Raw genomic sequence first — 16,499 nt, forward strand, 5'->3', positions numbered from 1 at the left:
TCCAGAGTCTTCGGTTTTTTATTCCATTACACTTTTTTTCACTTTATAAGTTATTACTACTTGTAGATGCAAACTGAATAAGGAACAAGGTAAATTCCACACTTTAAAATCCACCTGGTATCCACAAAATGGCATTACATTATAAAACTATTTCTAAAGTACAATACATGATAAAGCACCTGCACCATAAATAGTATATTGGATATTAGACAAAGATAAAACATGCAATACCCATGCAGTTCCAACTGTGCATGTACATTGTAGAATATTATATTATTATAAAACATCCGCATTATTATTATAAAACTCCAGTTTGAGAAATCAGGCTTCTCACTGAGGCATTAACATTTGTCTTTCTGAAGTGCCGCTCTGAGTACTGTCTCCAGCACCAATAAATTCTGTCAACCTCTGTGAATAATTTAATTGGCCAAACAAAAATCCAATACAACAAAGACACTCTTCTTTGCATCATATGGAATGTTTCTAGAAACCCTTGAAGTTGAAAAAATGTTGGTTGAATGGTGTAACAATCCCTTGAAAACTGCAACCTTTAACTCATCTTAATATATTATAATTACACCAAAAGAGATGCATACAATGAATAATTAAACTTTATATTAATATTTTATGAAAAAGTTATATCAATCCAAATCAGATCAACTAATCTTACCCCGACTGCAGAACTGTGATCGTCTACTCTTCTTGCCCTTTTTTTCCTTTTTCTTGTTTGACTTGGATTTTTTCTTTGTCTTTTTGTATTCACATGAGCTGGTACTTGCAGATGAAGATGAACTGGAATCATCTGACATTTGTTCAGTGGAACTGTCATTCACAAGAATGCTGCTAGTATTCTTTGGTTCAGATACTGGAAAAAAAACATTTGATATACAGTATATACAGTTATAGAGACATACAACAATAAAAAATTCAATTACCGTATAGGGTATATTCTACTGAAACAAAAATATGTAAAAAAGAAAGCTACTTTTAAATGTAATTTTGTAGACAAGTAAAGACACCTAATTGCATGTTTCATTAATTTAATGCAAGTTTTAAACAGACAACACTTGTGTAAAAAAAAAAAAATCTTGGATTTAAGTTACAACACTAACCAGTGGCTTCACAGACCCTGATTAGCACTAATCAAGCTCTGTCTGTTGTTAATTGCTAATCTTTGGACTATTGCTCATCTTAATCTGTGTAACCAGCACAAACCCTGATTAACAACAGTTCTAGACTAGTTTATCTAAATTAACATTAAGTAGTCCAAGATTACTGCTAATCAAGGTCTGTTAAACCACTGGTATATATATATATATATATATATATATATATATATATATATATATATATATATATATATATATATATATATATATATATATAATGTGTGTGTTCCTGGTATATGTTTAATGCATCGCATTTCAATCAAACCATAAGTGAAAGCTTGAGGTGCTGCAGAGGAAGCTGGGTTTTCCTTTGTAAATTCAAAGAGAGAATTCTGTTTTTACAATTTATTTGTTGTGCTTCTATACGCTTGTTTCTGCATGAGTTTGCCTTAAACCATGTGATAGGATAGATGTTTCATAACACTATTAAGGTACATTTAACAGTTCAAATTTGGCCTTAAAGTATATTCAGTTGTTTAACTACATGAATTACTTTGACACACTTCAAGGAAGGACTTACCATGTGACTTCTTACTGACTTGAAGCTGATTCCTCAAGAAATCTCGTTCCGTTTCCAAATCTGAGACTTTTTTCTCCAGCCACTTTACTTTTTCCCTCAGAAATTGAACCTCATTTTGAAGTTTCAATGTAGTCAATTCCACTGCAGGAGCACATTCTGCAATTAAACCAAAATAAATCAGAAGAAAATCCAAGAGCTTTGCTTCACTTCACCTAACTGTTCATATGAACAATAATGCCAGGAACATAGCGGTGACTTCACTGTTGTAATGCTTTCCATGCCAACTGGGAGAACATTTATTTGCAAATATGTCAAAGTCAAAGGACTGAATTGCACTTAAGTCTACTACAATTAAGGTGCTGGCCTTAAATAATGCTACTTCCTGACGAAGAAGTTATGGACCGACTTATATACTCTAAATACATGAATAATGTATCAAAGATTTTGTCATTTAATATGTTATTTAACTATTATGGAAAATGTCACACAGTAGAAAATAAAAACTACTTCTTTAAGTGCCAGACCTATCATTTACTCTGTGTATAATGTTGCTACTATTAAACCTGAAACCTCTGTGAATGAACCCACATATCCCTTCATATTGAGAAAGCCATCTTTTTCTATATAAAAACAAGAGTGAATAATTCTTACTGAATTCAGTACTGTTGCTCTTCAGTGAAAAGGAACCAGATCCAATTGATTGTTTGTCAGTATCGTCATTCAAAGTCTGTTGTTCTTTTCGTTTTGTAACCTTGGGACCTAACAAACAGAACATTGTTTTATTATTAAAAGTTTTTATTTGACAATTGTTTTTCCTTCAAAATAACAACAAATATTCACCTTCTTGATTAGAAGATCCTTCCTCTTCATCCATGTATCTTGAAGGAACTTTTTTTGCACAACCTCTGGTAGTTTTACCAAGATCTTCCATTTTTATGAAGGGTTTTCCTGGTGGCATTATTAAAATCAATAATACAAACTTTAGCAACAAAAACTGTAAAATAAATGATGACTTATAAAAATACAAATGAAGATTGTTATCAGTGTAAGAAAAAAAATGGTATGATGTGTACTAATTTATAGTTTTGAAATGTTATAAATGTATTTACCAAAACTTAACAATATGTTAAAAAGAAAATGTTTTCTTACATCTGAACTCTTTGGTGATCATTTTTGACTCAAAAGTATTTGGCTGAAACATGGATCAGGCTTATTATAAAATTAAGTTGTATTGCTTTTCTCATTTTGTTTCGCCTAATTTAGCTGCAGTTTTTTTTTTTTTTGTTTTACTTGTCCACAAGTTACCAAGCTCCTGCAACGCAAGCTTAGTTATACTGAGTATTGTATGCAGCATCAATTACATGTGCATACACAGCATGAATTGTTTTATTCTTCTTAATTGGATTACCTGTAAAATAGTAGGAATTTTAATCAAATAATCTAGATACAATAAACACATCTGCCACAATGCAATCTTGTTTTTTTTTTTTTTAGAAATGCTCAACTTTTTAAAATGTTGCCTACTTGCAGTGGTATACCCAGGCTAAGAATGTGATTTAGCACAAAAATATGAGGCAAAATGTTTGTGACAATGGCTATATTTGGGTAGATATAACATTTACAATTAAAAAAAAAAAGAGAGGATCAATGCACCACTCTCAAGTCAAACGTTGTCTATGAAGGCCATTCTTTCTCTACTAGCTACTCGAAATATACAAAACTTTTAACATTTTTTTAATTACATGTTTTATGAAGTACTGTTATATGATGCAAATATCACAAGTGATCATTTATATTATTATTTCTACCTTCAATAATGTCGACGTCACCTCAGTTGAAGACGTTGAAGTTTCATATGCTGAGATACCACGGTGTTCGAAAAGCCTCATGGGAAAGCAGTTTACAGAGTGCGCCAAAAAGAAAAAAACACACACACACACAAACACACAAACACACACACACACAAAATTGGGAAAAAAGAAAATGATTGGGAAAGGTACAGTGAAAGACTGAAGAATCCCAGATAAAAGTAAGAAGTTGTAAGAGCAATAGAAAGAGAATTATTAGCTAATATAACAGGTCAGCCTTCTGCCAAAAGAAACTTACATCTCATAAAGTGGTTGATTAAAAAAAGGTTATTAAAGTGGATTCAAATGTCATATCTGCAGATACCTAATGAAGCTGAAAAGCAAAGAACGTGCAAAAGAACACACATGGTATCTAGGCCTACACTTTGTTTAATTTCCTGTAGGCATACGATTAAATATATGTAAAATGTTAAAATTCAAAATTACCATTAGAAACAACAACAATATAGTCACAAGATTGTAGCTAATCATTTAGACTACATAATAGAATACATTGTAAAACTAGAGTGGATTTAAATTGGTTTACTTTCTAATTGTATTGCAATCAAGATTATTTTACTTAAATTGGGTGTACAGTAATGGTTTATTATTACTTTAATTATGAATAGGCTTTTGTTTTATCTAGCTAGCTAAATATCCAACAGCTTGGTGAGGAAAATGTGCTGATTATGTTTAAGGTAGGCTAAGGATTGTGACATTGTCGAAGCTCTAACTACATTTTAGTTGGTGATTATCTACTTGTAATATAGACTACTTTCTGATTGTCGCACTTCCATTTTAAAATGATTCTGAGCACTGTTGAAGTGTCTTGGTTTCTTAAGTAAAACAGATAACTAAATGTTTAAATTGTGAAATTAGTAACTTCTCTGTTGTGACTCTTATCATAGCTGTTTCTTTTAAACCAAGTTGAACATGTACTGTAGTCTTTAAATAATTTAATCCTGCTGTATCGACTTCCCCTGCTTGTTTTGACTGAGAGATGCAAAGATGTATCTACTCAGAGTTCTAAGCCTACATAATTTTATTAAAAATATACCAATCGTTCCTTTAAGGATCTGCCAAAGATCTTGCCATCGAACATGGATCGATGTTTCGGAAGTCACATGCCAGTTTGAGGACCTGGACGATGTTTATTTACAGGTAACTGACAGCCCGTCAGGGTTTATTAGGTTAAAAGTGCTATCACTGACTTCATTATCCAAGCATTTGTCAGTCTTCAGATTTCAAGCCCAAGTTAAAAGATGCTTTCACCATTTGCTTATGTTCAAGGAAAACATTGTACTACGATGATACACTTCCTTAGTTATCTTCATGTTTTTTTTTTTTTTTAAATAACTGTACAGTACATATATCAATGTTTCAGATCCATCAGTCTATAGAGAAAGCAGAGCGCTGTACCAGTGTGCAAACATGAAGGAAATTCCACAATGACAAATTCATGTTGTACGCACAGTGAAATCCTAGGATGGAAGTTCCAGAGCCAATCAAACCACATTTAAGCACTGTAATACTGTAGTTGTCAAACGTTTCACCCTATCTGGGGCTTATTATTTAGGTGCATGGTTAAAGAGATATTCTTCTTGGATATGATTGCGAGACTTTAACCACCCTGCATATAGGCAGAGAAAAGTGACATACCGTATGCTTCCTTTACATTATCCTAAATACATTAACTGCCCTTTCCTGTGATTACAGATTTTCACAGGGACGCTGTCTACGGCAAATGGACATGATTCAGGACACGTGTGGAAGTTCTGCAAATCTGAGCAAACTTGCACACAAGATGAGAAATGTCTGCAAGTCAGCAATGAAGAAAATGAGGAGAAAGAATAAACAGAAAATTGAAGGCAGGAGGGAATTTGTAGTTATAGATGAAAGTAAATTCTGCCACAAAAGAAAAGTAAGAGTATAATATTCCATTTACGCATATTTGTTTGTAGAACAAATTATAGTAATAATAAATAATAGCTAATAATGTGTAAAGTCATATAATTATTGCAGCCCTTTATAAACATGTCTATTTGTTGTTCCTTTACATCTTACTGTGAATTACACACTGCTGACATGTGACTTTTTTGTACAAATCTGAATTTGAGAAGGTTCATATTTAGATTTGAATGGATTTCCGCAGTGGTTTGCTAACTATTAACTAACTATTCCTAGATTAATGTATAACCAACAAACTTTGTTGAAAGAAATACTGATAGGAAATAGTAGTGCAGATGTAAATGTTATTTTTGTGTTTGTTTCATAAACTCCTAGGGTATTATATAATTATCAAAGTTACATTTAAGCCCAGCACTAGACACACACACAACACATTAATATGATAGGGCTATGTCTATTTAAATATGCATGCTGCCACTTGAGATTTAAAGACTTAAAATATCAAAAACATTTATTGTTATAATTTAAATTTCAGTATAACAAAGGAAGATTTGGTCGGACATGGAGAAGACAATCCTGGGTTTTTGGGATGCTGGGCATCAGCAACACACAAAGGCGGCCCATTTTAAGGCTAGTAAAAAGGTGCACAAAAGAGAAAAATTCTCCCACTAATTAACCAGCATGTGCATCTTGGGAGCACTCATTAATGTGAGTAAGAGCTTCACGGGGTGCCTGGAGTCTTCACTTCAGTATACAGGTTGCATAACTGATTAAAGATATCCTGGAGATAATTGCTTCTTTGTGGATTATTTGTAAGATCAAAATGGTATTAATGACTTATATGCTGCTAATAAGTTCTTAATTAATGAAAATGAAACCTTCAGAATAGGGGCTGCTCTTACTAGTGACTAACATCTTCCTATTAACCCATTTATTTGAAACAAAGTCCAACTCTGGGATAGAGTGCTATCCATGCATGGTCCACTTTGTTTTGCTGCTTTATTACCAAGGTATTAATGATATACAAGCAGTTAGTAGGACCTAATATGGCCAAGAACAGTCTTCCTTCAGTGTAAGACATGCAAATAATTTATTAATGTCCAGTAACCTGTTGGTAAGGCATGTTTGAGAATAAGCATAATAAAGTACCTGACAAAGCCTTATGGGGTATTACTGTGATCTGAAGAGTGCCTTGGCGGATATGCTGAATTTAATACAGCAAACTGTTGCATAAATGTTATTCCATGTAATGCAATATGCACAGGTTTATTGATGTTGCTAGCTGCTATATGCAAAGTTCATACAATACAAATAAGCTTAAGACTCTTTCACACTGGCATGCTCTACCCGGGTCAGAACCTACCCAGGTCAGCAGGATGCAAGTACACAATGCGCGTATCAATGCCCCGGAAAGCAGCTTGATAGGGACGCTTCCATCCAACCTTCTCTGGATTGAACCGTCGGCCCAAATGTTGATTTAGAGCAAATGTTTCTTCATCCCTGCTGCAATCTAGCTCATGCTGTGTCTCAAATCAACAAAAATATGGCTAAACAGAAATGTTTGTTGCGGAAGCGAAGCCTTCACGCAGGCGTGGCTGTTTGTTATTTCGTCGGCTTACGAACGGCCGTCATGCATTTGGTCTCGCTCAACTCGGGTCAAAGTGTGTCAACCCACATCCTGAGGTGGGTTGCTGTCAACCCGGGTTACGACCCAGGTACGTGGCTTCACACTATGCGGGATTGTGACCTGGGTAGCCAGAACCCGGGTCAGAACCCGGGTAGGAGTGCCAGTGTGAAAAGGGCTTTAGTAAAAAAAGCTGTTGATTCTTTTTACAAGCAAAATTTAAAATAATTAGTTTGAAGGTGCAATCTACAGTACTGTAGGTCTTCTCTGAAAAAATGTCAGCCTTCAGAGACTGGATACAACTCTTTAAAAAAAAAAAAAAAAAAATGATCATCAGTTTTCACAGTGCTTTAATTTTTTGTAGCTGAACAAGCAAACTAAAAGTGAAATTTAACTTTAAACACTTCAAATAAAACAAACCTGGATATTGCGTTGTATTACATTCCACATAACAAAATCGCAACAATATATAATATATAAAATCTATATAAAAATCACTACGCAACAAGTTGGGCACTGTAAGCGAGGGATTTCAGAATGACATGTTTGCCTTTTTTTTTAGATTTTCATGAGATTCTGACTTGCTCTAAAGCACCATAATGCATTTTTGACCCAGATGGCCTTCCATAGAGATCTGGTTTGTTTACTTTTTGCTGTCTAAAACTTTTAAATAGAGGCTCAAGAGCTGCTGTGTTGATCCTGTGGGTTTTTTTTTTTTTTAATATATGAATCTCCCATATCACATAGAGCTCTTTTTCATTTGCAGACTACTGACTGTTCCCAAGGCTAAAGTGTACTAGAGCTAATCATTTGATTTAAATTATGGTGGATCTCAATACCTCCACTTTTTAAACTAATATAGGGTCTAAGGTCATATTGTTTTATATTTTAATGAGAAGTCATTCTGTATTTACAGGATGAGTAAGCCTTGGAGTTGTGGTTTGCACTTCCACCCAATGAACTAAACCTTTCCTGTAGCATTCCTGAGGGGAAGCTGTATAGTATTAATATAGATGTACATAATAATAACCCTGCAACTGAAATGCTTTCTTCATTGAGTTATCACCGGAGTGAGAAACACTACACAATAAGTACTCACTTCTACAGATAGCAAGCATTCAAGGTAATATTTGCTGGGATCTGGACTAGATTTTATAGTCCACATATAAGCGGACGCTAGGGGAAAGTTTGTGCCATTAAATTCCAATGTAATGTAATACAAAACATGAAGGAAACCACTTGGGTATATTAAGGAGTAGTGTGGCAGGTGAAAGCCCTGTCGGTGCACGTGTGTTTGTGTGTGTGTGTGTGTGTGTGGAGTATTGGGTGGCAGGGAGGGGGTTAAATACCTCCCTGCAAAAACACGTGAGGACAGGTGTATTTAAAGGGTAATTCCGGGTGTTAGGGAGGAATTGTCATGGTGCGAAGGAACGGTGCAGTGGACTGTGTGTGGTGGTTGTTTCTGTGGTTCTGCTGTAAATAAATGCACGTGGGCGCTTAAACTGCAGCATTCTGGTCTCCTTAACGACGCTACCGCATTCTAGTCCTAATTTTTCTTTTAACCATATGGCCCTAGGTTTGACGACAGACAGACAGACAGACAGACAGACAGACAGACAGACAGACAGACAGACAGACTACAGCTAAAGTAGCCACAGATACCTGCCCGAGGTAAAAGGATCCAAAATGCAAATGCAGGGCAACCTGTAACAGATCTAGTGGGATAGGGGTTAGGAGTGCAAGGCAACCGAAGTGTGAGATTAAAATTACCCAAAGAGTACACCGGTATTTTTCAAGATATCTACCCGTAACATTAAAAATTAAATACAAAATGCACATCTTGAAACAATCTTGCAGTTCAGTAAAAATCAAAAAGTCATCACATGTCCTCGTTATAAGATCCAGGTATTCCGTTTACTGTACCGCACACAGATCCCAGAGTTCCACACACATCTACAATCATCAAGTCTTTTAGCTTGGCAGCTGAAACTCTCAAGCAGAGCCCTTGCTGTGATTTATGCTTTGGCCAGAAACCCTGACTATATAATCGATCAAACCAGTGCCATAAGACAGCATCTGTGTGCGGTAATTGGAAAGAAGTGGTCTTTTGCTTAGGCTGCGCCAGATATTGAAGACCAGCTGAGCAGATCAAGGAAAAACACATAAGATCAAATATTTTTTGCACCTATGTTATGCATACAGTTTGCCAATATCAACATTTTACAAGTCAGGGGAAAGGTTTACCGTATTACTTCAACTTTAAAATGCACTTTTTTAACCATGTTTTGCTTCTCAAAAATGGCCTGCGTCTAAAATGAGTATAGTAGTGACGTGTATTAAAATTGCCAACAAAAGACGGGACTACCCGAGTACACAAACAGCAACGTGACGGACTGTCGAGAAAAGATGAACCAAAACGTTACTGCCCGATCTCAAATCATCCATGACATACAGGCAGCCATTTTCAAAGAAGAGTCATTAGCTTCCTGAGGAATTCATAGACAGCTTTTACAATTTCAGCGTTTCTAACAAACAGTTCGGAAATGCTGATCAGACCTCCGTATTTTCCGACATGCCAAGCAATACAAACTGGAAGAAAAACAGGTGTGAGTAATCATGACTGGAAACGAGAAGCAGCACATAACTGTAATGCTCTATGCGATAGCAGCCAACCGCAAACTGCCTCCATATGTGTAATTGAGGCTGTATTGTTGTAGACATATTTAATTTAATGTTTTATTTTTTCCTCAAATTTAGGATTGGAAATTTGGGCTGCGTCTTAAATTTGAGGGCAACCAAAACAACACTGTATTAAAGATCTTACATGGATTTTTACACTTTGTTCCAGTCACTTGACTGTACTTTTAATATGGCAACTAAAATTCCGATGTAAAGCTTTGAATGTTGCATTGCTTTCATTGTGTCATTGTTATGTGTTTATTCTTGAAAATATTTAACAAGAATCACCGACTCGCTGTTTATTTCAATCAAATCCAATGCTCCAAATTCAAAAATCAAGTTATTACACAAAACCAGATATTTGATAGCTAAGGGATGAAACCTGAGAATATTTTAATGCCAATTGGAACGGCTAGCCAAATTAACTTTGAACTACTTCAAGCTGCATATTCAGCACTGTTTAAACGAGTATGTCCATAACATGCATCCCCTGCCACAGCTGCAAATTCCAAATTAGAGCTGTCAGTATGATGAAAAAGTTGATGACCATGCCATATATCAACATATACAGACTAAAACTCAAAGCATTATCAAGTATCATGACAATTTGAGAAGCGATTATCCAAATATATGCAAAATGTAAGTGTGACATACAGACGGATGTACGGACAGACAGACACCCCCTATATCTGATACTCTCAATAACTAAATAATATGAATACCAAGTTTCATTTTAAGTGCATAAGCAGTTCACCAGATATATGGAGAAAGCGTACGTACAACCGCCTCCACTATATCCGTTTCCCAGGGGATGGAAATGGTTTTGAGATATGTATCAATGTGAGTTATTCAATACAGGTAAGCCACATTTTAAAATCAGTACCTTTACCTGCATTTTGTATTCTGGATACTCAAATTATCAATCCCAGTAATCAGTATGTGTATGCAAAATATGCCTTTACATGCAATTTACATATTCATCTCTGATTTCACTACAAGACCATTAAAAAAAAAGGCTCAGTAAAATGTAATTTCAGCAAAAAGAAAAGCTCTCTGTTTTCTGTTAGAACTAAAGAGTTCTGAGCATTATCGTGCAGATGTGTCTCTGCTGCTTTCTTTTAATATTACATTAAAATGGATGGAAAATTCACACCTACAAGTGCACTAAAAGTTCACAGCACAGCACTCCCCCTGTCCAGGGCCATATGAAGTGTAATCAGGATAATTGCTGGTTATGCATTGCTGCCAGTCGTCTGAATATTCACCTACGCAAGCAGTAGATTTTTATCTGTATTTAAAATCCTGAGATGAGAGTACTTTTGTTCTTGACTTTTCTGTTTTTGTTACAGCATGCACTTCTCATAAACCCATTTGGGAATGAATCTACAAATTTCATTTTCAAGCCAATTTTACTGTTGATTTTAAATAAATAGCATTTGGAAAACCAAAGGGCATGATCAAAGTCTGCGTTGCAGTTAGCTGTTAGTTTTGTGTCCAAGAAAAGAGACCAAGAAGTCAATTTATGGACAGAAGCAACAGTTGATAGAGGAAGATTGTGAAGGGGGTAGTACTTGAATTTGCAGGTTACTTCTATCGAGGACAGCTGGCAAAGCACCAACAAAAGAAGAAGTCACAGTCCCAGATTAACTTCTATTTCAGTCATTTTAATTTCCGGTCCTGTTTATGACTATTTACGAAAAGGATTGCTCAGGTCACCTTGTGGGTCTCTTCAATATACAAAATTAAGAGAATACCAAAAACACAGCACAAAAACCTTTCCATTGTTCATAATGAAAAAATAATGTACAGCATGTGCAACACTATACATTTGTAATTATTTAAGGCTCTTTAAGTAAGCATGGTGTACTGTATGGGAACATAATGAAGTAGTTTCACCTGGTTTACATACAAACTAGTACAAGTTTTTATTTTGATTTTTAGAGTGTTTAGAAAAGACTAAAAGGTGTGATTTAGTCATAATTAAAGACTGTTTTAAGGAATGTTTTTTTTGTTTTTTTACAGGAGCATATCTATTATTTAAACCAAGTTTGCAGTTCATGATACCTTTACTTAACTGTTTCAGAGAGGGTTAGACCTTTTCAAAGCATGGTTTAATCTAAGAGAATGTTTAAAAAAACAATGTAATTTATTAATAGGGCCCTATGTCCATAACTCAAGTAAATAAGAAAAAGCCACCATGCGATTTTACACTGAACATTTTGATTCACAGGATTTTTTATTCTTCAAGATTGTATTCAAAACAATCAAAAAAACATTGCTAAACAGTTTACATGTTTTATAAAGCCAGTGATAAGAGAAGACTGTAGTCTGTAAGGGACTGCTGAAAACCCTTTAAGCTTTCATTCTCCATTTAATTGTTTTTAGCCCCAGTGGGCTAGAATGGGCATTAATGCAGAGACCAGAGGTCTTACTTGTAAATTGAGACCGAATTAGGACAGGGGGTAGAAGGCATTTGTGTGTAAGTGTATGGAATTGTTTGAAAGTCAATTATATTTTTCCCATTTTTGTTTCAATGATTCTGAATGGTTCCGAGTCCTGTTGCTCCATTACTGAATTGCAGTCATTTGTATCAGAACCCATCCTTCCTTATCTGAGCCAGTAGAATCCTAATTGCCAGATCATTTTTAGGTTCTCCTTATTCCAACTACATGATACAGGCCCACATGCTTCATACAGTTACAGCACACCAGGTTGGGCCATGTGATTTGTATGGAATCAGGTACCAGCAACTAGGATTCTACAGGTTCAGACAATGCTAGGTGGATTCTGAAAAAAAAAAGATTAAATTAGAGCAACAGAACTTAAAACCACTCAATGACAAAAACATTTAAGAAGGGAAGGGGAAAAAACAACAGGTAAATATGGTAATGTACATTGTAATGTAAACATTTTGTGGTAAAATTGATCCCTGTGTAGCAGTGCTTATATTGTTGTTTAATTTATTTAACCCGTTGACTGCCACTCATTTTTTTCCTTTAAAGGTCTAAAAGCTAATTGAGCTCTTGTAAAAGTGAAAACAAAAAAAAGAATCCCTAAAAAAAAAAAAAAGGTAAGGAGAATAAAAACATTATAAACTTTAGGAGGGCCCCTTCTATGTTCACCTAATTATCTTGTGGGCCTCAGAACAGCTGTAATCTTCTTAATGCTCAATTTTCCATATACAGTCAAAAAGCAGATAGCCATCATTATGTTTCTTGTAATGCTGTTTGACTATTTATGGAGACACTGCATGGTGATTAAGACCAGCCTTTGTGGTAACTGCAGATTGAAATATGACTTTATATATTTCAGTGTATAGTACATCTAACTGATTTCCCCTTTATTCATATCAATACAAGAACCCCGAGCTCTCAAGACATTCTGTGTTTTACAAATACTGCATATGTCAAGAAAACATTGCGTACATACCAACAGAATCCTTTATAGGTATTTTACATTGCATTGTGAGATTTGTCGGAACTATCGTCAACTGTTTTTATTATTATTATTATTATTTATTTCTTAGCAGACGCCCTTATCCAGGGCGACTTACAATCGTAAGCAAAAACATTTCAAGCGTTACAATACAAGTAATACAATAAGATTTAAAAAACTAAATCTGGCAGACTAATTTGCCTTTATAAAAAGAAACACAGATTAATTGGTATAATCAATACAACAAAGAATTTTAATTCACGTGAATTATTCCAATGATTCACATTTTATACTACAGTGCTGATTTCCTAGTGAATTGGCTCATTATTTACAAAGTAACTGAACTTTTTTTTTCCATATTTAGTAATATATTCTTCTACTGTGCAGTTTACTGCCCACACAAAACAATCATTAGTTTAGCATTGTGTGCCAAATCGTTCTGCCCATCAATTACAGAGGCCAGTTAAGCCAAAGTAAAGCTTTGATGAAAGCTGAAGCAAGGAGATTCTGCTGTTGTTCAAATCTGTAACCCAGCGGAATGCGAGATGTGCAGATTATTACAAGTGATCTGGCATTATGTTAACAATCCATGCAATCTAATAAAATGGTATATGTAATGTATAACTTGTCTCTTATCGTGTATGAGATGTTATCGTGCAGTTTGAGTGTCTAGCCCAAGAGGTGAAGATGCTCAAAATGTGTGAAATTACTTAATGAGACACCCTACACACACTGTATTAACTCATTATACAATTATACAAATAAATAACTTAGAAAACTACTATTAAAACATACAAAAGTTGTTTTTAACCCTAGAATTGAGCTGTGTGTTCTATGCACCAGATGACATCTGTACACAAAATGAGATCTTTTAGATTAGGCTATATCTCCAATTACATTTGTTTACAACATGAAACACTGAGAATTGATTAAATTGACAAGTAAGCTAATGGGAAACCCACTTGTCCTCTAAAGAACCAATCAGTTATATATTAGAGGAATGTAGACAGATCCAACTCATTTATGTAGCCTCCTCTTGTTTGTAATGTTTTGGGAAATCTACAGTATAAACAGTTCTTTAAACAAAGGAAATAGTGTGATCTCTAAGGTTTTAAATTTCAAATACATTTCCTTCACTTTGAAAACAAGAAAGCCAATAGCACACATACCCATCACTGCTGTAAAACCCAAATTAGAGCTATGGAAAAGTGAATATCCATGAACTATAGCCATGTGTGCACATGGAAGTCTGACTTGCACACAGATGGATATATGCCTCAGCACTCGAGCCAAAGCATGTCCTTAGAAAGTTTTGCCAGACTTGAAAAGCGCTTCTCTACAGTGTAACAGAAGTTTTTTTTTTTCATTATGAACAGTTTTATTATACGTGAAAGAGTTTTAGTGACTGTATTTTTGTTTTATAGTTATCCCATAATCTGATCGCTGGGATCGAAGCATCTCTACAAAACTGAGATGACTGGTGTAGTTCTAGAAGTGCAGATCCCCCTGTAGTTCTGTGCAGTGTAGTGCTCTTCAAGAACAACTGCATACGATATATACAATTTTTTATAAAGGAGGCCCACCAATGCTTGTTCCTAGTACCCGATTGAACTTTGTCATGCCAGGTCTTAAAGGATTCCAGCGATTCCTTCAACCTATCTGTGTGTCGAATTCCTTTAAGACCTGGGATTAGTTTGGTTGCACTTTTTCAGACTCACCAGGGCCACAATGTTTTGGTAATGCGGTGACCAGAATTAAACACAGCATTCTACGTGCAGTCACACAAGACCTGGGTCTGTTCTACTTCTATACCACCCATTTAGTGTTTGGGTCCTACATTTTTGTGACCGGCGTGTAACACTTTTGTTTAGTTTCTCCAAAGTTTTCAATGTGATCTAATTCCTTTGGGATTTCCAGAGTGGCTGAAGGTTTGTTGGCCACTCCCCCAAGCTTTGTGTCATCTGCAGCTTGCTAATTATCCTCCAATCCACATAGATAAGAAACAACAGGGTTCCAAGCACGGATCCCTGCAGCACCTCCACTGAATACATGGCCTGTCAGAAAGCCAATCCAGCAACTTCCAACAGTAGCTTCAAGTGCTGGTTGTGGCTGCAAACCATGCAGGGATCAAGATTGCTGATTTCAAACCCAAAGACTAATGATGATATACTGTATCCGGGATGGAAGCTTTGTGGGTTGTCACATAATTCTGAAACCGGACTGAAAGGTGCTTTAAGTGATCTGAGAAGATAGGAAAATGCTGATCTTGGCTGGGGGCCTACAAGAAGCAGAGATAGTATCCCTAAGTCCCTAAGCAGAACACTTCAGCCTTACTTGTACAAGGGTGAATAGACACAGAGGCACAGAAAAAAAGACCTTTAAATCAGACATAAATGAAATTTCAGATCCAGCTCCAAATGGAGTGGATAATTACAATTATAAATATTTTGTTTTTAGTGTACCGGAATAGCGTGGATATTTTGCCAACAACAGTAATTATGTGTTATTATGGTAATTTATAAACAGCTACATGCTATTGCACTTAGATTTAGAACATGCCAACAGCAAACTGTTTTGTTCTCACAAAGACTTTCAATTAGAATAGAACAGGAGGATACTGTATGTAATTGTTAAACCAAACTCTGTTGTTCACAAATCAGTGAGGTTTTTTGTACTAATTTTACTTGTTGATTGTTATTTTACATGAAGGATGACAAAGAACACAATGCACTCTTCTAAATTAAAATACATAATCAAAGTTTTACTTTTAAAGTATGAAGCAGCAAACTGAAAAAAGGGGGTGCTCCAGTAGCTGAATAAAATACACCATCCAATACTCCAGTACACATCCAGTACACATTCAAAATACATTCACATTGATTTTAACCTCCAGTTTCCACAAACAGGGTCCGTCTCCACAGGCTATGAAGACAGCACCTAAAATTAATACAGCAAATGTCCACTTTTAAAAGCAATGTTTCCAGAAATACAAAATGAAAACATATTGAAAATGATTTAATTAAAAACCTTTTTTTTTTTTGGATATACAGTACTGCCTCCTTCTCTTCTGTGTAATTCAATGCCAATTCCTGGGTCTGTTGCTGTATATAACACTATTGAAAAGCTGCAGTTTCACCACATTCAATTTCACACGAAGTAGTTTTCAACTGTCTGTAACAAAGTGTTATGTAGAGCCACAGAGTACTGTAAATATATAGGAGGCTGTGTGGTCCAGTGGTTAAAGAGCTTGTAACCAGGAGGTCCCCGGTTCAAATCCCACCTCAGTCACTGACTCCTTGTGTGACCCTGAGCAAGTC

The 16,499-nt window shown here is 35.4% G+C and overlaps 2 protein-coding genes across 2 annotated transcripts in view; one reads left to right on the plus strand and one right to left on the minus strand.

The window, feature by feature from the left end:
* LOC117418609 (annexin A7-like) overlaps window positions 1–16,499 on the plus strand; it is a 139,277-nt gene that overhangs the window by 45,717 nt on the left and 77,061 nt on the right. The window lies entirely within an intron of this gene.
* Window positions 1–16,499, minus strand: part of LOC117418210 (coiled-coil domain-containing protein 106-like) — a 32,331-nt gene that overhangs the window by 2,739 nt on the left and 13,093 nt on the right. The window contains exons 2-5 of the mRNA XM_059035753.1: window positions 2,530–2,637; window positions 2,341–2,448; window positions 1,690–1,845; window positions 671–865 (exon numbers count right to left, since the gene is read on the minus strand). Of these exons, the coding sequence (XP_058891736.1) occupies window positions 671–865; window positions 1,690–1,845; window positions 2,341–2,448; window positions 2,530–2,620 (550 nt within the window). The 5' untranslated portion in view covers window positions 2,621–2,637. The remainder of the gene's footprint in view (window positions 1–670; window positions 866–1,689; window positions 1,846–2,340; window positions 2,449–2,529; window positions 2,638–16,499) is intronic.

This window comes from Acipenser ruthenus, chromosome 13 (assembly GCF_902713425.1).
Source record: "Acipenser ruthenus chromosome 13, fAciRut3.2 maternal haplotype, whole genome shotgun sequence".
NCBI lineage: Eukaryota > Metazoa > Chordata > Actinopteri > Acipenseriformes > Acipenseridae > Acipenser > Acipenser ruthenus.